The sequence below is a fragment of the Heterodontus francisci genome, chromosome 8 (genome assembly GCF_036365525.1).
Source record: "Heterodontus francisci isolate sHetFra1 chromosome 8, sHetFra1.hap1, whole genome shotgun sequence".
NCBI lineage: Eukaryota > Metazoa > Chordata > Chondrichthyes > Heterodontiformes > Heterodontidae > Heterodontus > Heterodontus francisci.
Window position 1 is genome coordinate 6,093,443 of NC_090378.1, and position 24,376 is coordinate 6,117,818.

Sequence of the window (24,376 nt, forward strand, 5' to 3'; positions counted from 1 at the left end):
TGGCCACATAGTTGGGCATGAGTGGGAACGAAATGCCTCAGGCTATCTTTCTTCTTTGGCCTCCTTGTCTCGAGAGACAATGGGTAAGTGCCTAGAGGTGGTCAGTGGTTTGTGAAGCAGCACCTGGAGTGGCTATAAAGGCCAATTCTAGAGTGACAGACTCTGCCACAGGTGCTACAGATAAAATTGGTTGTCGGGGCTGTTACATAGTTGGCTCTCTCCTTGCACTTCTGTCTTTTTGTCTTTTTTCTGTCTCAGGCGAGAGGTCTTGATAAAATTGTGGAACTTGCTTTTATACTGTTCCTTTGCCAGCTTTGTTTAAATAAGCTGTCTGTTTATTTACAGCCTGTAAATACAGATTCCATCTGATTCCTTCAGAGAAGAATCATGTAACATGATGCTTGCATCTAGGCAAACTATTTAGCATTGATTTCACCAGACCTCCATAGAAGAAGACAGGCTGCAGCAAGTGTGAGCCTGTTTTCATTTCATTGCTCCTCTCACATCCCAGTGTCCTATCCCATTTCCTAACCCAGACACCAAGCTGAGCTACAGTACCTCTGCAATCACTTTGGCTGATGTAACATGCAACCAGGATGCTAGCCTGTCTCTTCCCTTTTCAGGTGCTGAATTGCTTACTGTGTGCATGTTGCAGTCTTTTCTGATCTTTACATCTCTGGTTAATTATTTTCCTAATTTGTTTCAGGGTACCCCAGTGAAAGATGTGGTTATCAAATCCGATGCTCCCACTGTTCTGTTACTGGATAAACATTCCGATTATATTGCCTCATATGGATCAAAGAAGGATGATTATGTAGGTACAAAAAAATCCTGTCGGACCAGGAGGAGGGCATTTAGCTCCTTGAACCAATTCTCTTATTCAATTAGATCATAGCTGATCTGTATCTTAACTCATTCCACCCACCTGCCTTGACTCTAGTGATAGCTGAGCAAAAATCGATTGAACAGTTCAAAAGAAAGGTCATCGATCTGAAACAATTAGTCTCTCAACAGATGCTGCCTGACTTGCTGAGTATTTCCAGCATTTTCTCTCTGGCTTTCAGATTTCCAGCATCCACTCGAATATTTTGTTTTTGTAAAAATCTATCTATCTGTTTTGACATTTTCAATTGATCGCACCACCCCTCGGCCCTGTCACCCGGCTGGTGGGACCCCCTCCCTCGGCCCTGCTACCCGGCCGGTGGGACCGCTGCCTTGGCCCTGCCCCTCAGTACTCACAGAAGAGGGAGCTATTCCGTTGGGGTGGGCTTCACTTGAACTGGGCTGGGACCAGTCTCCTGGCAAATCGCATAACTAGGGCTGTGGACATGGCTTTAAACTAACGGAGCGGGGGGGGACAGTTTGGGTAAGGGAAAATTTAGAAATCCAAAGAGAGAGGTCAGGGTAACTGCTAACAGAATGGGATAGGAAGGGACACACCATTTAACAAAAATTGTACGTCGGCAAATATGGTAATTGCAGGGAATAGAGGTAAAAAAATGAAATGAAAGTTCCTTTATCTGAATGCACGAATCATCTGTCATGAGATATCAGCTAGTGGCACGAATAGAAGTAAATGATCTAGATCTAATTGCCATTGTCGAGACATGGTTACAAGGAGATCAAGGTTGGGAAATGAATATTTCAGGGTACACAATATTTCAGAGTGACAGACAGAATGGCAAAGGAGGAGGGGTAGCCCTGATAGTAAAGGACAACATAAGGACATTAATAAGAAGGGATCTGGCCTCAGAAAATCATGAAATAGAATCAGTTTGGGTGGAAATTAGGAATGGCAGGAGTCAGAAAACACATAGAAAATAGGAGCAGGAGTAGGCCATTCGGCCCTTCGAGCCTGCTCCGCCATTTATTATGATCATGGCTGATCATCTAACTCAGTAACCTGTTCCGGCTTTCCCCCCATACCCTTTGATCCAAGAGCTATATCTAACTCCTTCTTGAAAACATACAATGTTTTGGCCTCAACTGCTTTCTGTGGTAGCGAATTCCACAGGTTCACCACTCTCTGGGTGAAGTAATTTCTCCTCATCTCAGTCCTGAAAGGTTTACCCCGTATCCTTAGACTATGGTGGGAGTAGTTTACAGGCTCCTTTACAATAGTTATATTATTGGACAGAACATTAAATGGGAAATTACTGGAGCGTGTAAAAAAACAAAACGTAATGTAGAACTATCAAAACCATAGAGAAATTACAGCACAGAAGGAGGCCATTCAGCCTGTCATGTCCATGCCGGCTGAAAAACTAGCTGCCCAATCTAATTCCACCTTCCAGCACCTGGTCCATAGCCTTGCCGGTTACAGCACTCCAGGTGCATGTCCAGGTACGTTTTAGAAGAATTGAGGGTTTCTGCCTCCACCACCATTCCTGGCAGTGAATTCCAGACACCCACCACCCTCTGGATGAAAAAGTTTTTCCTCGTGTCCCCTCTAATCCTTCTACCAATCACCTTAAATCTGTGCCCCAGGTATGAATTGTGGGGGACTTTAATCTGCATGTAGACTAGGACAATCAAATTGGCAACAGTGGTCTGGAAGATGAATTTGTAGAATGTTTTTGTGACAGTTTCTTGGAACAATACGTTGGAGAACCGACTATGGCTGAAGCTGTCTTCGATCTCGTATTGTGTAATGATACAGGATTAATTAGCAATGTCGTAGTAAAAGATCCACTGTGAAATAGTGATCATAATACCATTAAATTTCATGTTTAGTTAGAATGTGAAACATTTCAATCACAAACAAGAATCTTAAACTTAAAGCCAATTTCAAAGGTATCAGGGGAGTACTGGCTAAGGTTAATTGGGTAAATAGACTGGAAGGTAAGGCGGTAAATGAACAGTGGGAAACATTTAAAGAAACAATTCAAAGGGTTCAACAAAAGTACATTCCATTCAAAAACAAAACTCTTCAAGAAAGACCCATCCGTGACTCACTCAGGAAGTTAAGGAGAGTATTGGACAAAAAGAGGCTTACAATGTTGCAAAAAATAGTTGCAAGTCTGAGGATTTGGAGTGTTTTAGAAACCAGTAAAGGGTCACCAAAAGTTGATGAGGGCAAAAATAGAATGAGAGTAAACTAGCCAGCAATATAAAAAGATTGTAAGAGCTTTCATAAGTACATAAAAAGAGAGTAGCTAAAGCAGACGTTAATCCCTTAGAGGCAGAAACAGGAGAAATCATCATGGGGAATGAGGAAATGGCAAAGGCATTGAACAAATATTTTGTGTCTGTCTTCACAGTAGAAGACACAAGTTTCATACCAGAAATAGGCAATAACCGAGAGGCTAAAAAGAGTGAGGAAATTAAGGATATTGATATCAGCCAAGAAAAAACCATTGGAGAAACTTGAGGGACTAAAATCAGACAAGTCCCCAGGACCAGATGTCCTACATCCTCACGTTCTAAAAGAGATAGCTGCAATGGATAGTGGATGCGCTGACTGTGATTTTCCAGAATTCCTTAGATTCAGGAATGGTCCCGTCAGATTGGATGTTGGCAAATGTTACACTGCTCTTGAAGAAAGGAGGTAGAGAGAAAACAGAGAACGACAGGCCAGTTAGCCTAATATCAGTCATTGGGAAGATGCTGGAAACTATTATTAAAGATGTCTTAACATTGCACGTGGAAAAGCACAGTATGATTAGAACAAGTCAGCATGGTTTTACTAAAGGGAGATCCTGCTTCACAAATTTATCAGAGTTTTTTGAGGATGTAACTACTAGGGTAGATAGGGGGAGCCAGTAGATGTAATATACCTGGATTTTCAAAAGGCGTTCGATAATGTGCCACATAAAAGATTAATAGGCAAGTTAAGGGCTCATGGTGTTGGGGGTAATATTAGTGTGGATAGAGGATTGGTTAACAGACGGCAAGCAGAGAGTGGGCATAAATGGGGCATTTTCAAGTTGGCAGGCAGTGAATGGTGGGGTGCTGCAAGGATCAGTGCTGGGGCCTCAGCTATTTACACTCTATATTAATGACTTGGTTGAGGAGACAGAGAGTAATGCATCTAAGTTTGCTGGTGGTACAAAGCTCGGTGGAAAAGAAAGCTGCAGGGAGGATGTAGGGAGGATGTAGAGAGGCTGCAAAGAGATATAGACAGGTTAAGTGAGTGGGCAACAAGATGGCAAATGGAGTATAATGTAGGGAAGTGTGAAGTTGTTCACTTCGGTTGTAAAAATAGAAAAGCAGAATATTTTTTAAAAGGTGTGAAACTGCTAAGTGTTGATGCTCGGAGAGACTTTTGGATTACTCGTACAAGGAACGCCCAAAGTTAACATGCAGGTGCAGTAGGCTATTAGGAAGGCAAATGGCATGTTGGCCTTTATTGCAAGGGGATTAGAGTACAGGAATAAAGAAGTCTTACTAAAATTGTACAGGGCTTTGGTGAGACCGCACCTGGAATGCTGAGTACAGTTTTGGTCACATTTAAGAAAGGATATACTTGCACTGGAGACAGTGCAGGGAAGATTTACTAAATTGGTGCCTGGGATGAAGGGGTTGCCCTATGATGAGAGGCTGAGTAAATTGGGCCTATATTCTCTGGAGTTTAGAAGAATGAGAGGCGATCTAATTGACACATGCAAGATTCTGAAAGGGCTTAATAAAGTAGAAGCTGAGAGATTGGTTCCGCTGGTCAGGGAATCTAGAATGCGGGACACTGTCTTAGGATAAGGTGCCGATCATTCACGACTGAGATGAGGGGAAATTACTACACCCAAAAAATTGAGTCTTTGGAATTCTCTAGTCCAGAGGGTTGTGGATGCTCCACCTTTGAATACATCTGAGGCTGGGGTAGATAGATTTTTGGTCTCGCAGGGAATCGAGGGTTATGGGGAGTGGGCAGAAAAGTGGAATTGAAGCCTAAGATCAGCCTAAGATGAAGAGAGGTTGGATAGGCTTGGGTTGTTTTCGCTGGAGCAGAGAAGACTGAGGGGTGACCTGATCGAGGTGTACAAGATTATGAGGGGCATGGACAGGGTGGATAGGGAGCAGCCGTTCCCCTTAGTTGAAGGGTCAGTTACGAGGGGTCACAAGTTTAAGGTGAGGGGTGGGAGGTTTAAGGGGGACTTGAGGAAGAACTTTTTTACCCAGAGGGTGGTGACGGTCTGGAATGCCCTTCCTGGGAGGGTGGTAGATGCAGGTTGCCTCACATCCTTTACAAAGTACCTGGATGAGCACTTGGCACGTCATAACATTCAAGGCTATGGGCCAAGTGCTGGCAAATGGGATTAGGTAGACAGGTCAGGTGTTTTAATGCATCGGTGCAGACTCGATGGGCCGAAGGGCTTCTTCTGCACTGTATTATTCTGTGATTAAGCATGATCGTATTGAATGGCAGAGCAGGTTGGATGGGCCATATGGTCTACTTCTGCTCCTATTTCGTGTTCTTGTGCCCCTTGCCCAGCAGAGCCCTTCCCTTAGCACTGGCCCCTGGGCTGGTCAGGGCCCCTCCCTGAATGAATAAGGCATATTCTATTTTTCTTACGTGGGATTCCAGGATCATAACCAGAGTTTTGGGAATTTCATTCCAAGAATCAATTTGATTTACACAGAGCGAAATGGGCATGGCCTTACTTAACCTGCAACCTCTACTGCCTCCGAGTTCCCTGTGTAAGTCACAACAACATCCCAATTTGGACATATATCAACCATTCATTCAGCATTGCTGGATCGAAATCCTGCAATTCCCTACTGAACAGCACTGCGGGAGCCCTTTCACCACATGGACTGCAGCAGTTCAAGAAATAGGCCCATCACCACCTTTTCAAGGGGAAATTCGGGATGGGTAATAAATGCCAGCCTTGTCAGAAATACCCGCATCTCGTGAATGATTTAATTAAAAAAATATACCATGGCTGCTGCTCCCTATAATCAGGACGTTTGGCTAAATGACTGATTAAGTCAAAATTATGTTTTTGGCACATGGGCTTCTGTGATGTTTTACACATTCCATGCTTCAATGGAAATCAGTAACCTTGTTATATTAAACACATTTCATAGTGAGACTCCCTTTTCTGGTCTAAGTCTTTCATGACTTTATGGTCAGTTCAGATGAGGGCACATTAAGTATCTGTTTTCTGAGTGTTAACTTACTGTCTGAATAAAGCCATTGGACTTGCAGACTGACCATTAATGTTCTCTCTGGCGTCGATATTAGGAGTACTGCATGTCCGAGTATTTGAGGATGAGTGGAATCTATTGGGGTCTGACGGTTATGGACCTGATGAGGCAACTGCATCGCATGAACAAAGAGGAAATCCTGCAGTTTGTTAAGTCGTGTCAGCATGACTGTGGGGGAGTCGGAGCCAGTATAGGTCATGATCCTCACCTTCTCTATACCCTGAGCGCTGTGCAGGTAAGTCTGTGTGCTCAGAGAAAAGTAACCTTTTTGCTGAGTTGTAACTGATCTAAATTGATTGACATGGCGTGCATTACAATCAGCCAGTCACCCAATTGATAACTATTACTGCAATGTAGCAGAAGTCTTGCTTTCCTTGTGATCTTTGTGTCGCATTAGGAATCTAATTTCGTTGAAAAGGGTTTATAGTTTTTAAAATAATATATAAAATATGTGGTTCTTTGTTATGCCATTCACTTACAGAGCTACCTTCCTAACAGCACTGCAGCTGTACTTGCACAACATGGACTGTAGTAGTTCAAGAAGGCAGCTTACCACCACCTTCTCAAAAGCAATTAGGGATGGGCGACACTCACGGCCCATTAAAGAATTTTTAAAAAATGAACAGGCCATTCGGCCCAAGAGATCAATGCTGGAGATTATACTTAACACAAGTCTCCTTCCACCCCTCTTGATCTTACTCTATCAACATATCTTTTATCCATTGTGTTTATCCAGCTTCCCCTTAAATGTATCTCTGCTATTTGTTTCAACTACTCCTTGTGGTAGCAAGTTCTACGTTCGCTCCTCTCTGAATAAAGAAGTTTCTTTTGAATTCCCTATTGGATTTATTACTGACTATCTTATTGACTACAATTGAAAACATCATCTCTGTTTACCCTATCTCTGTAATTTTAAGTGTCACACTTACTGTACAATGCTGTTCTGCCGTTGCTTGTCTATATCACGCTTTAACTTTTGTCTATTCATTATACTTGGTTACTGTTTAGTCCTCCCTTCTTTGACTACAAGGCAGATGTTGTTCTTCACTGTCACTCTCTCATGCCTGTAAATGTCTAGTCCTTGCTAATGGCCCCACTGCACCCACTGGCTGTATCTTCTCACTACTTTCTTTCCTGCTGCCCTGTGCTGACTTTTTCTCTCTCTAGTTGCCGCAATCCTTCCCCCACACCTCCCACTACTGACCCATCACACCTCATATGAGGAAAACCCTTAGTATGGACTAGCTTTGAATTGTTTTAAGGGCTTCCTGTGGGAAAGTAATTTTTTGCGCTTATTTAAAATTGACTATTGTTGCCGACAAATTTGACTTGTGCTAAAATGGGCAGATCAATGGTTCTGTACACCAGGCTAAGTTTAAATGCTGCCAGTGAGCTGTGGGTGCCATATGGGTGCCTTGCCTCTTGGGCAGGATGGCTCCTACATCAGGTTGGTTGGGGGGGGCGGCGGTGGGGAGGGAGGGAGAGGAGGCTGAATGAGGGTAGCGGGCTGATTTTGAAAGTAGGCCCAGCAGGAGAGGTCTTGCTTCTTGTGGTTCCACATTGGTAAAAACTAATATAACTAGGAGCCATACATAAAGGACAGTCAGTAATAAACCAATAGGGAGTTCAGGAGAAATTTCTTTACCCAGAGAGTGGTGAAAATGTGGAACTCACTACCACAGGGTTGAGTTGAATAGTATAGATACATTTGATGGGAAGCCAGGTAAACCCATGAGGGAGAAAAGAATAGAAGGATATGATTACAGGTAGGGTGAGATCAAGAGCAATGGAAGGAGGCTCGTGCAGAGCATCAACACTGACACAGACCAGTTAGACTGAATGGTCTGTTTCTGTGCTGTAATTTCTGTTATTTCCTGGATATCTGTGAGATGCCCCTTTATGGATCATGTGCAAGGTCATTCCATACCCAGGCAGAGCTTCTATTTGTACCTGAATTGCACATTCATAGGAACAGGTATATGCCATTTAGACCTCAGACTTGTCCCACTATTCAGTGAGATCACGGATGATCTATATCCTAACTCTATCTTGGTACCGTATCCCTTAATACCCTTGCCTAATGAAAATCTATCAATCTCAGTTTTGAAATTTACAATTGAGCCCCCATCCTCAACAGCTTTTTGGGGAAGAGTATTCCAGATTTCCACTACTCTTTGTGTGCGGAAGTGATTCCTGACATCACTCCTGAACAGCCTAGCTCTAATTTTAAGATTGTGCCTCCTTGCTGCGGACTCCCCCCACCAGAGGGAATAGTTTCTCTCTATTTACCCCATCATTCAGGGTCCTACAACCGACGCAACACCCAGATTTTCATAGTTACAGACCGTAATGCCTATTTCAGGTGAGTGCCTTGGATGACTAAAAGTTGCCGAGCCAATCTGGCTTAGTTTGGGCGTGGCAGATGGCGGAGTAGTGTTCAAAGGTTGAATGCTGAAAAAACAGGCAGAGAGTTGAAGTTCCACTCCAATCCCCAAAAGAGTTTAAAAATGTCTTTAAAAATAGCTGCAGGTTGTGTTTGGGGGAATCCTGAAAATGCTGGAAGACTTCAGGGATAACCTGTTTGTGATTCACTCTGTTTAGTGACTCACTTCAGCAAGTGAGTTACTGTGTCGAGCAGGTGAGTAAAACATGAAAGAGAATCTTAAATGACTGGACTAGCAAATCATGTGAGATTCTTTGTTTCTCTGAAACACACGGGAGGCAGCATAAGTGAAATGGTGCAGACTTCACATGATGATGTTGCAAAAGGCCAAGACTTTCAGAAATAATGCAGATGGTGTAGTTATGTGGCTAATGCTATAAACACTGATCTATATTTTTAAAAAATGAATTCTACTGTAATAGAAACATAAAATGCTGGAAATGCTCAGCTGCTCTGGCAACATTTGAGACTGAAACAGGGTCAGAGCAGTTGTGGTGAAACTTGAAACATTAACTCTTTCACCACAGATGCAGCCTGACCTGCTGAGCATCTCAGCATTTTACATTTTTATTTCAGATTTCCAGCATGTGCAGTGTTTTGCTGTCATCTCTGTTTTATTTTGGGCTTCCCAGCCTATGACTGCTAGCTTCCCATCACTGTAGTCCTCGCTTGTCTAGACGGTTTCTCTCTTCCTGGGTCCATCTGTCATATTTAAAGTCCACAGCCTAAACTTCAATTCTTCCCATAACCTCCTTCCCCACTCCTGCCAGCCACCCATCCTACCTCTACAGCCCGCAGAAATCTTCTCTCCCCTTGCATGCTGTTTGATTCTGGCCTTCTATGTGTAATCTCCCTCTGCTCTACTTTAGTCACAGTGCTGTTAGCTATCTCAACCCTGCCTTGGAACTCTTTTAACACCCCCACCCCCCCACAACCACAGAAACCTCTCCACTGCTCTGCTGGTTACTCTAACTTAAAAGCCTCATGAAAACTTGCCTCTGACGAACTGTGACAACTTGCTTATCTCAGAAAGGTGGAGCGTATGTTCCTTTCTGTTTCTGTGAAGTACCTCCAGCTGCCTCAGCCCCAAGCTCTCTTCCATTGATAAACTTGCTAAAACCTACCCCTCTGACCCAGATTTCGGCTATCTGTGCCCGTGATGTATCTCGGTGACAATTGTTTTCTGATTATCCTTCTGTGAAGTGCCTTTGGAAGTTTTGTTGCGTTAAAGGTACTATATAAATGCCGCTGTTGTTATGATATGCTTCTTTTCATTTAGATCCTTTCTCTCTATGATAGTCTTCATATCATTGACGTCGATAAAGTTGTTGAATATGTTAAAGGCCTCCAACAAGAAGATGGTTCCTTTGCCGGTGACAAGTGGGGTAAATTTCTCCTGTCGCATTCATTTTATGTAAAATGTATTATTCTTAACTAAGACCGCATTTAAGAATGTTTTTGGTGTGTCTGCATAGTTACTGGTTACTGGAATTAATGTGGGAATAAATCAACTTACATGGTATTTACTTCATAGAAACCAGCAATTTGGCCCAATGCTGTAGCTTGCTGTGCGATCCCGTTATGTTGCCGTATCATCGTGTGATAACTGCTGATTTCTCCACACAGACTGACCCCATGTGACTGCTTAGATCAATAAGGCCTGTGAGAATTGAAAGAATGTTCTGAGTTCTGTTGCCAGAAGCACTCATTAACTTAGATGTTTGCCAGTCACTATCTCGCAGACTGTGGTTCTCACTGATTCAGTGATGATGTAGTTTTTTTTGAAGCTGGAAGTCGGGAAGCACTGTGGGTTTTCTTTTATCTCTCGCTGGTCTTCCTAATTCAGTAATGTTTGGTTTGATTAGCACAGAGAGTGTGTTTTCAAATTTCATCATGCCAGTTTGAGAATTTAATTTCAGTTTTAATATAAGATAGAAATAAAAATCTGGTCTCCGTAAGAGTGCCCGTGAAGCTATCGTAAAACCCAGGCTGGTTCACTGATGTCCATTAGGGAAGGAAATCTGCTGTCTTTACTTGGCCTGGCCCTATATGTGACTCCAGGCCCATCACCAACACCTTCTCAGGACAGCTAGTGATGGACAATAAATACTGACCTAACCATCCTGGGAATGAATAAATAAATGAAAATTTTGGCCTGTCTTGAAGCCACGGCACGGACTAAATTGTGTTGGTCTGTCTGCAGATGTGAGCTGCATGGCATGGGGGATTTTCAGGGAGATTGGCTGCATTGTCTACTGGTAAACATTGTGACCACTTTCCAAAGCCCAGAGTACAAGATAAAAGCAGCTGTTAATATTAAAAGAACCAACCTCTGGGATTCATTAAGAACGGACTCACTTTGTCTGTTCCAAAGGTCAAAACCCAGAACTAACGTTTTTATAATTGAATCATAGAATGCGAAAGGGATTAAGGAATATGGGGAAAAAGCAGGAACAGGGTACTGAATTAGACAATCAGCCATGATCTTTTTTGAATGGCCTACTCCTGCTCCTATTTTCTATGTTACAGCATAGAATGGGGCCCTTCAGCCTGTCTTGTCCGTGTCAGCTCTCTGCAAGAACAACTCAGTTAGTTCCACTTCTCTGCTCTTTCTCTCTAGTCCTGCAATTTTTTTTTTCTCTTCAGATAATTATTCAGTTCCTGATTGAATCTGCCTCCGCCACACAATCAGGCAATACATTCCAGATCCTAACCACTTGCTACATTAAAAAAAAAACCAGTTCTTCCTCATGTCACCATTGCTTCTTTTGTCAATCACCTTATATCGGTGTCCTCTGGTTCTCGAACCTCCGCCAAAAGAAACAATTTCTCTCTCTCTACTCTGTCTAGACCTCTCATTGTTTTTGAATGCCTCTGTCAAATCTCCTTTCAACCTTCTCTAAGAAGAACAACCCCAACTTCTCCAATCTGTCCATGTAACTGAAGTCCCTCATCTCTGGAAACATTCTCACAAAACTTTTCTGCACCCTCTCTAAATAAAGCCTTCACATCTTTCCTAAAGTGCAGCACCCAGAATTGGACACAATACTCCAGTTAAGGTCAAACCAGTGTTTTATAAAGGTTCACCATAACTTCCTTACTTTTGTATGCCTCTATTTAATCAATCTGAGGATCCTGTATTCCTTTTAAAGACTTTTTCAACCTGCCTTGCCACCTTCAATGATTTGTGCACGTATAGCCCCCAAGATCCCTTTGTATCTGCACCCCTTTTAGAATTGTGCTGTTTATTTTATATTGCCTCTCCTCGTTCTTCCTATCAAAATGTATCACTTCACACTTTTCTGCATTCTATTTCATCTGCCACATGTTTGCCCATTCCACCAACCTGTCTGTGTCCTCCTACAAATTTTGAAATTGTGTTCTGCGCATTCAAATCGAGGTCATTAATATATAGATCAAGAAAAGCAGTGTTCCTAGTACCGAGACCTGGGGACTCCCACTATATACCTTCCTCCAGTCTAAAAAAAACAACCGTTCACCACTAATCTCTATTTTCTGTCACTCAGCCAACTTCATATCCATGCTGTCACTGTCTGTTTTGTTCCATGGACTTTGACTTTGCTGGCAAATCTTATTATGTGGCACTTTATGAAATGCCTTTCGGAAGTCCATATTCAACACCTCATCAAAACACGATTTGCCTTTAGCAAATTCGTGCTGGCTTTCCTTAACTAATCTGCACTCGTCCAAGTAATTGTTAATTTTGTCCTGGATTATCGTCTCCAAAAGCTTTCCGACCACCAAGGTTAAACTGACTGGCCTGCAGTTGCTGGATTTAGCCTTACACCTTTTCTTGAACCAGGATTGATAATTCTCCAGTCCTCTGGCACTACGCCTGTATCAAAAGAGGATTGGAAGATTATGGCCAGTACCTCGCAATTTCCTCTCTTCCCTCAGTATCCTCGGATGCAACCCGTCCAATCCTGGTGCCTTATCAACTTTAAGTACTATCAGCTTTTCCAATACTTCCTCTATCAATTTTTAGCCCATCCAGTATCTTAACTATAATATGTAGTTCTGATGAAGGGTGCCAGACCTAAAACGTTAACTCTGCTTCTCTCTCTGCAGATGCTGCCAGACCTGCTGAGTATTTCCAGCACTTTGTTTTTATTTCAGTATCTCAACTACCTCCTTGTTCACTTTGACTTTGGCAGCATCATCTTCCTTGGTAAAGTCATGCAAAGTACTCATTTAGTACCTCAGCCATACCCTCTGCCTTGATGCATAAATCCCCTTTTTGATCCCTAATCAGCCCCACCCCTCCTCTTACTACCCTTTTACTATTTTTTTGCTTTTGGAAGACTTTTGGATTGCCTTGCCAGTCTGTTCCTATACGCTCTCGCTTCCCTTATTTTCTCTTTCACTTCCACTTTGAACTTTCTATATTCAGCCTGGTTCTCACTTGTATTATCCATCTGATAAATGTCATACACCCACTTTTTCTGTTCATCTTTCTCGCTCTCGTGCTCTCTCTCTCTCTTTCTCTTTCTCTTTCTCTCTCTCTTTCCCTCTTTCTCTTTCTCTTTTTCTCTTTCTCTTTCTCTTTCTCTCTCTCACTCACATCATCCAGGAAGCTCTGGCTTTGTTTGTCCTACCTTTCCCCTTCATGGGAATGTAGTTCGACTGTACCCAAATTATCTCCTCTTTAAAGACAGCCCATTATTCCATTGTAGTTTTGCCTGGCTGTCTTTGATTGCAATTTACCTGGGCCAGATCTCAGCCCACTGAAATTGGCCCTCCTCCAGTTTAGTGTTTTTATTCTATATTGCTCCATGTCCTTTTCCATGGCTAACCTAAACCTTATGATACTATGATCACCGTTGCCTAAATGTTCCCTGACTGATACTTGATTCACTTGCCCACCTCATTCCCCAGAACCAGACCATTGTTAAAGCAAAGAGTAAATGTACTGTATGTAAAAGCATCTGGTCCCTTTATTGAAAGGGGAATGGAATATAAAATTAAGGAGCTTTGCTACAGTTGTACAGGGCATTGGTGAGACCACATCTGGACACTCTACAAAACTCTCCAGTTTTGGTCTCCTTACTTCAGAAGGGATATCATTGCTTTAGAAGCAGTTCAGAAAAAGTTCACTGATTCCTGGGATGAAGGGGTTATTTTATGAGGAAAGCTTAGAAGGGTTGGGCCTGTATCCTTTGGGATTTAGAAGAATGAAAGGAGATCTTATTGAAACATATAAGACCTTGAGGGTACTTCACAGGGTGAATGCTAGAGAGGATGTTTCCCCTTGTGAGAGAGACTAGAACCAGGGGACACGGTTTAAAAATAAGGGGTCTCCCATTTAAGATGGAGATGAGAAATATTTTCTCTGAGGGTTGTTAGTCTGTGGAATTCTCTGCAGTGGAGGCGGGGTCATTAAATATTTTTAAGGCTGAGTTACATAGATTCTTGATTGACAAGGGAGTCAAAGGCTATAGCAGGAAGACAGGAAAGTAGAATTGAGGCCACAATCAGATCAGCCATGATCTTATCAAATGGCGGAGCAGGCTCGAGGGGCTGAATTGAATGCCTACTGTTCCGAATTCGTATGTTCAAATGTATAGTTTTGGTCGTCTTACATAAGGAAAGAATGTATTTGCCTTAGAAAGGGTGCTTGGAAGATTCAGTAGATTGATTCCTGGGATGAAGAGACTATCCTATGAGGAGACACTAAGTAGGATGGGCCTCTTTGGAATTTAGAAAGATGAGAGGTGATCTCAATGAAACTATAAAATTCTTACAGGGTTTGGCAGGGTAGATGCTGAGCATATTTTTCCCCGGTTGGAGAATCTTGAGCTTGGGTCATAGTCTCAGAATAAGGGGTAGGCCATTTAGGACTGAGGTGAGGAGTAATTTCTCAACTCGGTTGTGAATCTTTGGAATTCTCTACCCCAGAGAGCTGTGGACGCTCAGAAGTTTGGTACATTTGGTACAGTCGATATTTGGGTATTGGGGGAGTCGGGGCTATGGGAATAGTGTGGGAAGGTGGAGTTGAGGTAGATCATCGTCGAATGGCAGAGCAGGCTCAACAGGCTGTGTAGCCTAATCCAATGTTCTTATGTCCCAGTCACCGACACTTTAAATATTTAGACATATGAGGCCAGCTGGTGTATCAGTGTGCTCCCACTGCAAATTTTTGTGTTTTTATTGCTAGAAGTTTGAGTATATTAGAAAAAACTGTTTACTTGCAGCTGATTAGAAAGAAGCAATGCACATGAAACTGAAGACTGCTAATATAAATACGGTGTTTTTGTCCATGCTGCTTGTATGTAGTTGGGTCAGTGATCGTTTTATTCATCCAGTGCAGTGGTTGTTGAACATGAGTTTCTGTTAATCATAGCAATTTGTAATTGTTAATTATGATTGCTTTCTGTATGATTTTTATGGAACTGGGCAATGTGGGCCATGATCAGCTGTCTCACCTTGTCCAGAACAGTAGAACAAGAGAACACGGCCTGAGCTTGAAGGGGGAATTCAAAACTCATCTGGGGAAATAATATTTCAGGGAGCGAGTGGTCAATCTGTGGAGCAGGTTCTCTAGGGAGATGGTGGAAGCTGTTACTATTGATTCATTCAAATGTAAATTAGAGAGATTTCCCCCAGAAAATAACATTTTGTTCTCCAGTATCTGAGTAATTGGAGACATGAAGTGTGGTGAGTGGAGTGAGCTTGGGAGGAACAGATGACCCTATTGTTCCCAAAGTTCTCCCCCACTGGGGGTTTACCCCACCTCATGTCTGGGTCAGTTATAGAGTCTTTGATAGAAATTGATCACTGTGATTGGTTAATGATGCCATTACTATATCATGTGACTGGGGTAGAAGGTGAATTCGATGTGCCTTGATCTTTTTAAGCCTAGCAATTTGCATATTTCTAATGGGCTATTTAATAATGCATTCACTTGTCGCCACTGCTAGATTTAGTTTGAATTCTGCCAGTGGTAAGATCCAATGCACTACAGAATTAATGTTGTTGCGTGTTCAGATACAGCCCTAATATCCCATTGATAGAAACTGCATCTAGATCAAAATTGCTGGTAACGGGGTACGTGAGTCAGATTTCGTAGTACAACTGGAGCCCAACTCACAACACACAAATTAGGAGCAAGAGTCGGCCATCCAGCCCCTCGAGCCTGTTCTGCCATTCGATAAGATCACGGCTGATTTGATGTGGCCTTAGCTTCACTTTCCTGCATGCCCCCCATTACCTTTGACCCCCTTGTAGATCAAAAACCTAACTCGACTTTGAATATATTTAATGATCCAGCCTCCATTGCTCTCTGGGGAAGAGAATTCCAGACTAAAGACTTCCCGAGAGAAAAAACATTGTTCTCATCTCAGTATTAAATGGGAGGCTCCTTAATTTGAAACTGTGCTCCCTAGTTCTAGATTCCCCCATGAAGGGAAACATCCTCGCAGCATCTACCCTGTCAAGCCCCCTCAGCATCTTATATATTTCAATAAGATCACCTCTCATCTTCTAAACTCCTATGCATATAGGCCCAACCTGCTCTGTCTATCCTCATAAGATCAGCCCTTCATCTCAGTCTCCCAGAATCCAAACTAAATGAGCATAGATCTAAAACAGTGTCAGTGTTTGGGTGGTTAAAATTATGAAAGGGTTTGAAATGGGTGACGTAGACAAGATGTTTCCACTTGTTAGGATGACCAGAACTAGGGGCCATAAATATTCAATAGGCACTAATAAATCCAATAGAGAATTTAGGAGAAACTTCTTTACCTAGAGAGTGATGAGAATGTGGAAATCACTATCACATTGAATGATTGAGGTCAATAGTATGTTTAAGGTGAAGTTAGATAAAAGCTTGAGGGAGAAAGGAATAGAAGGATATGCTGATGGGTGAGATGACGGTGAGAGGTGATTTGTGTGGAGCATACTAATGGCATACCCCAGTTGGGCCAAATGGCCTGCTTTTGTGCTGTAAATTCTCTGTGCATATAGAATTACAATCAAGTCAGACACCAGTGACTGTTGTCCTAAAAAGACGTCTGCAGTTGGGGACTCGCACGTGATCTTATTTTATTCAAGTTAGATTCTAAAGCTGAGGTGTTTGTATGAGCTGTACATTTTAATTTAACTGTGCAGTGCTCTGGTCAGTCTGCATATTTAGATGGGAAAAATGGCCTCCTTTTATCAGTATTGATTTTATGAACTTGGATAACCTAAAGAGGTGGCATCCAGTGAACAGTGTTGCTAATCTTCAACAATACGCACTGCTGAAATACAAATTTAATCCTTCTCGCTGTGTACAAAGGATTTGAAACAGCCTGTTGACCCTTTCAGCACTGATCTCTTCAGATTTCACAGTGCGAATCCTTATCATATGTCTCCTGTAAGGGCAAATCGGGAGGTTGTTGAAATTTGGAGAGTTGGGGAGAACTCTTCAGTTGTGAGCCTTTATTTTTCTACTACTGTCTTCAAAGGAGTGTGCAGTATGAATGCATTGCTTTGTACGACTGAAAAATCTCTTCTGTTCTAGGTGAAATAGACACCAGGTTCTCCTTCTGTGCTGTAGCAACGCTAGCACTTTTGGTAAGAATGTTAACTTGCAGTACCTGATTTATTGTGTGACGGTGTAATTGTATAATTAACTGGTCTGTGATTATAAAGATTGCGAATAGCCACCAAATGCATGTTGTTTCACCTCTGTTTAAAAGGGCGACCAGTGGAAACACAATGCGCCATCCAGATAAGAATGCTGATGTGGCTCCTGGTGATTGGGTGTGTACGTGCACTGTATGGTGTCGTACTTGCTGTGCCATCTGGAAGGTCCTGGGCTAGATTCCTGGTGTGCGTTGATATAGGTCGTCTCTACTTGAGCGGTGGTAGGGGTGCGACAGTCTGCCCGAGTACCTCGGGGCTACTTATGAACAAGAGTAGGTTTATTCAGTGCCTTGAGCCTGTTCTGTCATTCACTTAGATCATGGCTGATGTGCACCTTCACTCAGTTTACCCACCCTTGATGCATAATCCCTTGCTTCCCTTGCCTAACATAAAGTCAGCTGTGTTTCTACTTGCTATTCATTGAGGTTTGCTGGTTAGTGCAGGTGCACAAATGTCGAGCGAAACAAGATTGGATCTGGTGTTAATTCCCACAATAGTCAATTTTCACTGTTTAACAAAGGAAATTAAAGATTTTCAGTCTTATAACACCTTTCTTGTCTCAGGAGGTCCCAAAGTGCTTCACAGCCGCTTTTGAATTGTATTCACTGTTAAAAGTAGGAAATGTGGCAGCCAATTTGCATGCACAGTCATGTTCAACCAGCAGCAATGTGATTATTTATTTCAGTGATGTTGATGGACAGTGTTGACCAGAACAATGGGAAAGTATTGTCCACCTGAGAGGGCAAATGGGGCCTTATCTGAAGGACAGCACCTCGGAATGTGCAGCAATGCCCCTCAACGGGGCAGTGGGAGCGTTAGTTTTCATTACGTGCTTATGTCTGTAGAGTGGGATGACCCTCTGCCTCAGAGATGAGAGTGTTACTGACTGAGCCACACTAGCACTGTTTAAGCTCCCATGTGGAGGCTGACCATTAGGGGTGGTGCTGATGGTCATGAGGTTGTATCTCAGCATAAATTAAGTGTCTTCAGAAGAGCTGGGGAGGAGGGGAAACTTTGTACAGAGTTGGTGAGAGAAAAGGAAGTGTACAGTGTTATTTGGGCTGGTGCAGCTGCTTGTTTGTGCTTTTTAATACCCTTCATTAACTGATCCTATTGTGTAGCTGGTTCATAATGCTTGTGTTGGGTTGTTTTGCAGGGAAGACTTGATGCCATCAATCTAGATTCAGCAGCAGAATTTGTTTTATCCTGTATGAACTTTGACGGAGGATTTGGATGCAGGCCAGGTTCTGAATCTCACGCTGGACAGGCAAGTCAGCATTTGTTTGCAGTATAATTGAAATTTAGCTGTGAAGTATTAATGGGTTTCAAACTATTAAGCATTTGAAATCTGATATAAAAAGAAAAATGCTGGATTATACAGTAAAGAAAAGAACCTTAGCCTTAGCCTATGGGCGGCACAGTGGCGCAGTGGTTAGCACCGCAGCCTCACAGCTCCAGTGACCCGGGTTCAATTCTGGGTACTGCCTGTGTGGAGTTTGCAAGTTCTCCCTGTGTCTGCGTGGGTTTCCTCCGGGTGCTCCGGTTTCCTCCCACATGCCAAAGACTTGCAGGTTGATAGGTAAATTGGCCATTATAAATTGCCCCTAGTATAGGTAGGTGGTAGGGAAATATAGGGACAGGTGGGGATGTGGTATATGGAATTAGTATAGGGTTAGTATAAATGGGTGGTTGATGGGCGGCACAGACTCGGTGGGCTGAATGGCCTGTTTCAGTGCTGTATCTCTAAACTAAACATCAACCTTAGCAGAAATATCAGCACTTGGACAATCAGGTTTTTCAACATTAATAAAAATCAAAATACTGGAAATAGGTCAGGCTGCATTTGTGGAAAAACAGAGTTAACATTTCAGGACAATGACCCTTCATCAGAAAAAGAACAAAAGAGAAGGTCTGTGATATGGTGATAGATGGGAGATGTTAAATGACAAAAGAGTTGGTGGGGCAGAGCCAAAGAGAGTAATAATGGGACAAGAGACAAAAGATGTGTTCACCAGAGGTGTGAATGGCAGAATAATGAACAGGTCACATGGACCTGAAACATTAACTCTGTTTCTTTCTCCATAGATGCTGCCTGACCTGCTGAGTATTTCCAGCACTTTCTGTTTTTGTTTCAGATCTTCCCTTTTGTTCTTTTTCCACCCTCCCCCATTTCACCTACTTAAAATCGATTACGTTTCTAACTTTTCCCAGTTCTGATAAAGGGTCAAGTTGTACTAAATGGTTGTTTTTCAGACTGGAGGATGGTAGACAGTGGTGTTCCCCAAGGGTCAGTGCAAGGACCACTGCCTTTTTAACTAGATATGAATGACTTGGATCTTGGATTACAGAGTAGAATCTTAAAATTTGTCAATGGTACCACACTTGGAGGTGTGGCAAACATTGAGGATGATGTGCACCACCTCCAACAGGTGGCAGATGGAATTTAATACTGACAAGTATGAGTTGATGCATTTTGGCAGAAGGAATGTATACTTAATTGCACAGTTCTAACGAGTGTGCAGGAACAGAGGGACCTGGGGGTGGATGTGCATCGATCTTTGAAGGTGGCTGGACATATTGAGGGAGTGATTAGTAAAGCATATGGGATCTTGAGCTTCCTAAATAGAGGCATTGAGTACAAAAGCAGGGAGGTTATGCTGAACCTTTATAAATCTCTGGTTTGGTCCAACTGGAGTATTGTGTCCAGTTTTTGTCTTCCTACTTTAGGAAGGATATGAGGGTCCTTGAGAGGGTGCAGAGGAGATTTACCAGAATGTTTCCAGACATGGGGGATTTTAGTTATAAGGTTAGGTTGGGAAAGCTGGGGTTATTCTCCCTGGAACAAAGGAGATTGAGAGGAGATTTGACAGAGGTGTACAAGATTATGACAGGTTTAGATAAGTTAGACAAGGAAAAACTGTTCCCAATAGCTAATGGTACAAGGACTAGGGGACACAGATTGAATGATTTGGACAAATCATGGACGTTTGCCATTTAAGTAAATGTGTGTGTGCGCATAAAATGTGTATTTCTGAACAAAGTGCCATATAATCCTAGATGTTAAAAGGGAAATAGTTAAGCAGGTATTGGTTGTGCTGTAAAAATATTGCAGGTTGCATTCTTTCTATGGCAAATTGCTGAAGCGTTTCCTCCGAGGCATGAGTTTTAGCAAATGGGCTGTTTTCTCCTCTTTTCTAGATCTATTGCTGCACAGGATTTCTGGCTATAACGGGCCATTTGCACCAAGTTAATGCTGACTTACTGGGCTGGTGGCTGTGTGAGCGGCAGTTACCATCTGGGGGCCTCAATGGACGACCTGAAAAGGTATTTAGAAAAAAAGAGAAACATTTTTATTTTAAACATGATTCAAAGTTACTCATAACTGATTTTTTTTTTCTAGCAAAACCTTACGACAGAAAAAAAATTCCCTATTGGTTATCGTATGCAAAACACTTCATTCTATCCATTTATTCAATAAAAGAAAGGACTTGCATTTCTGTAGCACCTTTCACAACTTTAGGATTTCACAAAGTGCTTTACAGCCAATGAAATACTTCCGCAGTGTAGTCACTGTTGTAATGTGGGAAATGCTGCAGCCGATTTTCACACAGCAAAATCCCACAATAAGCAATAAGATAATGTATGACCACTGGGAAATAATGATCATAATACCATTGAATTTCATGTTAATTTTGAAAGTGACACATTTCAATCACAAACAAGAATCTTAAACTTAGACAAAGCCAATTACGAAGGTCTGAGGGGAGTATTAGCTAAGGTTAATTGGGTAAATAGACTGGAAGATATGGCAGTAAATGAGCAGTGGGAAACATTTAAAGAAGCAATTCAAAGGGTTCAACTAAAGTACATTCTGTTCAAAAAAACAAAAACTCGTCCAGAAAGACCCATCCGTGGCTCACTCAAGAGGTTAAGGAGAGTATTAGACTAAAAGAAGAGCCTTATAATGTTGCAAAAAATAGTAGCAAGTCTGAGGATTGGGAGTGTCTCAGAAACCAGCAAAGGGCCACCAAAACGTTGAGAAAAAGGGGAAAAAATAAAATGAAAGTAAACAAGCCAGCAATATAAAAAAAGACCCGTAAGAGCTTTTATAAGTACATGAAAAGAGAGTAGCTAAAGTAGACATTGGTCCCTTAGAGGCAAAGTAGGGGAAATAATCATGGGGAATGAGGAAATGGTAGAGGCATTGAACAAATATTTTGTGTCTGTCTTCACAGTAGAAGATACAAGTTCCATACCAGAAATAGGCAGTAACCTAGGGTCTAAAAAGAGTGAGAAAATTAAGAATATTGATATCAGTCGAGAAAAAGTATTGGAGAAACTTGAGCGACTAAAATCTGACAAGTCCCCAGGACCAGATGGCCTACATCCTCGGGCTATAAATGTTACGCTGCTTTTCAAGGAAGGAGGTAGAGATTAAATGGAACTATAGGCCAGTTAGCCTAACATCAGTCATTGGGAAGATGCTGGAAACTATTATGAAGGAAGTCTTAACATTGCACTTGGAAAAGCATAGTTTGATTAGAACAAGTCAGCATGGTTTTACTGAAGGGAGATCCTGTTTGACAAATTTATTAGAGTTTTTTGAATATGTAACTAGTAGGATAGATAAAGGGGAACCAGTGGATGTAGTATACCTGGATTTTCAAAAGGTATTCAATAATGTGCCACATAAAAGATTAATAGGCAAGGTAAGGGCTCATGGTGTTGGGGGTAATATATTAGCGTGGATAGAAGTTTGGTTAACAGACATGAAACAGAGAGTGAACATAAATGGGGCATTTTCAAGCTGGCAGGCAGTGAATAGTGGAGTGCCGCAAGGATCAGTGCTAGGACCTCAGCTATTTACACTCTATATTAATGACTTGGATGAAGAGGCAGAGAGTAATGTATCTAAGTTTGCTGATGATACAAAGCTCGGTGGAAAGGTAAGCTGTGGGGAGGATATAGACAGGTTAAGTAAGTTGGCAACAAGATGGCAAATGGAGTATAATGTAGGGAAGTGTGAAGTTGTTCACTTTGGTTATAATAGGAAAGCAGAATATTTTTTAAAAAGTGTGAAACTGGTAAGTATTGATGTTCAGAGAGACTTGGGGGTACTCGTACAAGGTATGCACAAAGTTAACATGCAGGTGCAGCAGGCTGTTAGGAAGGCAAATGGCATGTTGGCCTTTATTGCAAGGGGATTGGAGTACAGGAATAAAGAAGTCTTACTAAAATTGTGCAGGGCTTTGGTGAGACTGCACCTGGAATACTGTGTGCAGTTTTGGTCTCCACATTTAAGAAAGGATATACTTGCACTGGAGGCAGTGCAATGAAGATTTACTAAATTGGTCTCTGGGATGAGGGGTTTGTCCTATGATAGGCTGAGTAAATTAGAATTAGAACATTACAGCGCAGTACAGGCCCTTCGGCCCTCGATGTTGCGGTCTGTATTCTCTGGAGTTTAGAAGAATGAGAGGTGATCTAATTGAGACATACAAAATTCTGAAAGGGCTTGATCGGGTTGGAGCTGAGAGATTGTTCCCACTGGTCAAGGAATCTCAGACACAGGGACACAGTCTCAGGATAAGGGGTCAGTCATTCAGGACTGAGATGAGGAGAAATCACTCAAAAGGGTTGTGAATCTTTGGAATTCTGTACCCCAGAGGGTTGTGGATGCTCCATCATTGAATACATTTAAGGCTGGGATAGATAGATATTTGGTCTCGCAGGGAATCAAGGGAAATGGGGAGTGGGCAGGAAGAAGCCCAAGATCAGCCGTGATTGTATTGAATGGCAGAGCAGGTTCAGTGGGCAACATGGTCTACTTCTCCTATTTCTTGTGTTCAGATCATCTGTTTTGGTGATGTTAGTTGAGGGATAAATGTTGGCACCAGGGAGAACTCCCACACTCTTCTAAATGGTGCCAAGAGGGAGAAGACGGGGTCTCGGTTTAACGTCCCATCCAAAAGGCAGCACTTTCGACATATCCTTTTTTTTTAAGGAAATCTGACATCTTTGCCCAGTTTGGGCTACGTGCGACTCCAGTCACACACCAATTAGTAAGCTACTCATTTGTAACAAAGGAATGCAGGTCCATCATCACCATCTTGGGTCTAATAGGGGTGGGCAATATACTCCTTCATTCTAGACTGTTCAGCTAGGGGAAACAATCTCTCAGCATCTATCATGTCAAACCCTCGAAGAGTCTTGTATGTTTCAATGAACACCTCTCATTCTTCTAAACTCCAGAGTGTATAGGCCCAATTTATTTGGCCTCTCATCATAGAACAATCCTCTCAGCCCAGGAATCAGTCCAGTGAACCTGTGCACCCCCTCTAAGGCAAGTATGTCGATCCTTTGATACGGAGACCAAAACTGTACACAGTACTACTCCAGATGTGTGTCTCACCAAAACCCTGTACAGCTGCAGGAAGACTTTCTTATTCTTGTACCCAATCCCCTTACAATAAATAAAAACAAGAAATGCTGGAAATACTCAGCAGGTCTGGCAGCATCTGTGAAGAGAGAAGCAGAGTTAATGTTTCAGGTCAGTGACCTTTCGTCAGGTCAGACCCTTCTTCCCCTTACAATAAAGGCCAACATAACATTTGCCTTCCTATTTCTCTGTTACACCTGTACTTTAACTTTGTTTCTTGTGTAAGGACACCCAAATCCCTCTGAACACCAACATTTAATAGTTTCTTATCATTTAAAAAATATTCAGTTCTTCTATCCTTCCTACCAAAGTGAATAACTTCACATTTCTCCACATTATACTCCATCTGCCACCTTCTTGCCCACTCACTTAACTAATCTATATCCTTTTGTAGTCTCTTTTGTCTTCCTCACAGCTTATTTTCCCACCTAGCTTTCTATCGTCAGCAAACTTGGACATATTGCATTCCACCCCTCATCTAAATCATTAATATAGATTGTAAATAGCTGAGGCCCAAGCACTGAATCTATAGCACTCCACTAGTAACAGCCTGCCAGCCTGAAGATGACCCATTTATTTGACACTCTAATCCATGGTAATATATTACCCTCAACCCCATGAGCTCTTATCTTGAGCAACAACCTTTCGTGTGGCACCTTATTGAATGCCTTTGAAAATCTAAGTAAACTACACCTTCAAAAAAA

At 42.2% G+C, this 24,376-nt stretch overlaps 1 protein-coding gene across 3 annotated transcripts in view; it reads left to right on the plus strand.

Moving 5' to 3' along the window:
- Positions 1 to 24,376, plus strand: part of rabggtb (Rab geranylgeranyltransferase subunit beta) — a 51,876-nt gene that overhangs the window by 15,456 nt on the left and 12,044 nt on the right. For all 3 annotated transcript variants that reach the window (XR_010975464.1, XM_068036585.1, XM_068036584.1), the window contains exons 2-7: positions 707 to 814; positions 6,182 to 6,379; positions 9,867 to 9,972; positions 17,109 to 17,161; positions 18,390 to 18,500; positions 20,432 to 20,557. Coding sequence is in view for 2 of the 3 variants with exons in the window: in XM_068036585.1 (XP_067892686.1) it covers positions 707 to 814; positions 6,182 to 6,379; positions 9,867 to 9,972; positions 17,109 to 17,161; positions 18,390 to 18,500; positions 20,432 to 20,557 (702 nt within the window). In the remaining variant the exon portion in view is untranslated. The remainder of the gene's footprint in view (positions 1 to 706; positions 815 to 6,181; positions 6,380 to 9,866; positions 9,973 to 17,108; positions 17,162 to 18,389; positions 18,501 to 20,431; positions 20,558 to 24,376) is intronic.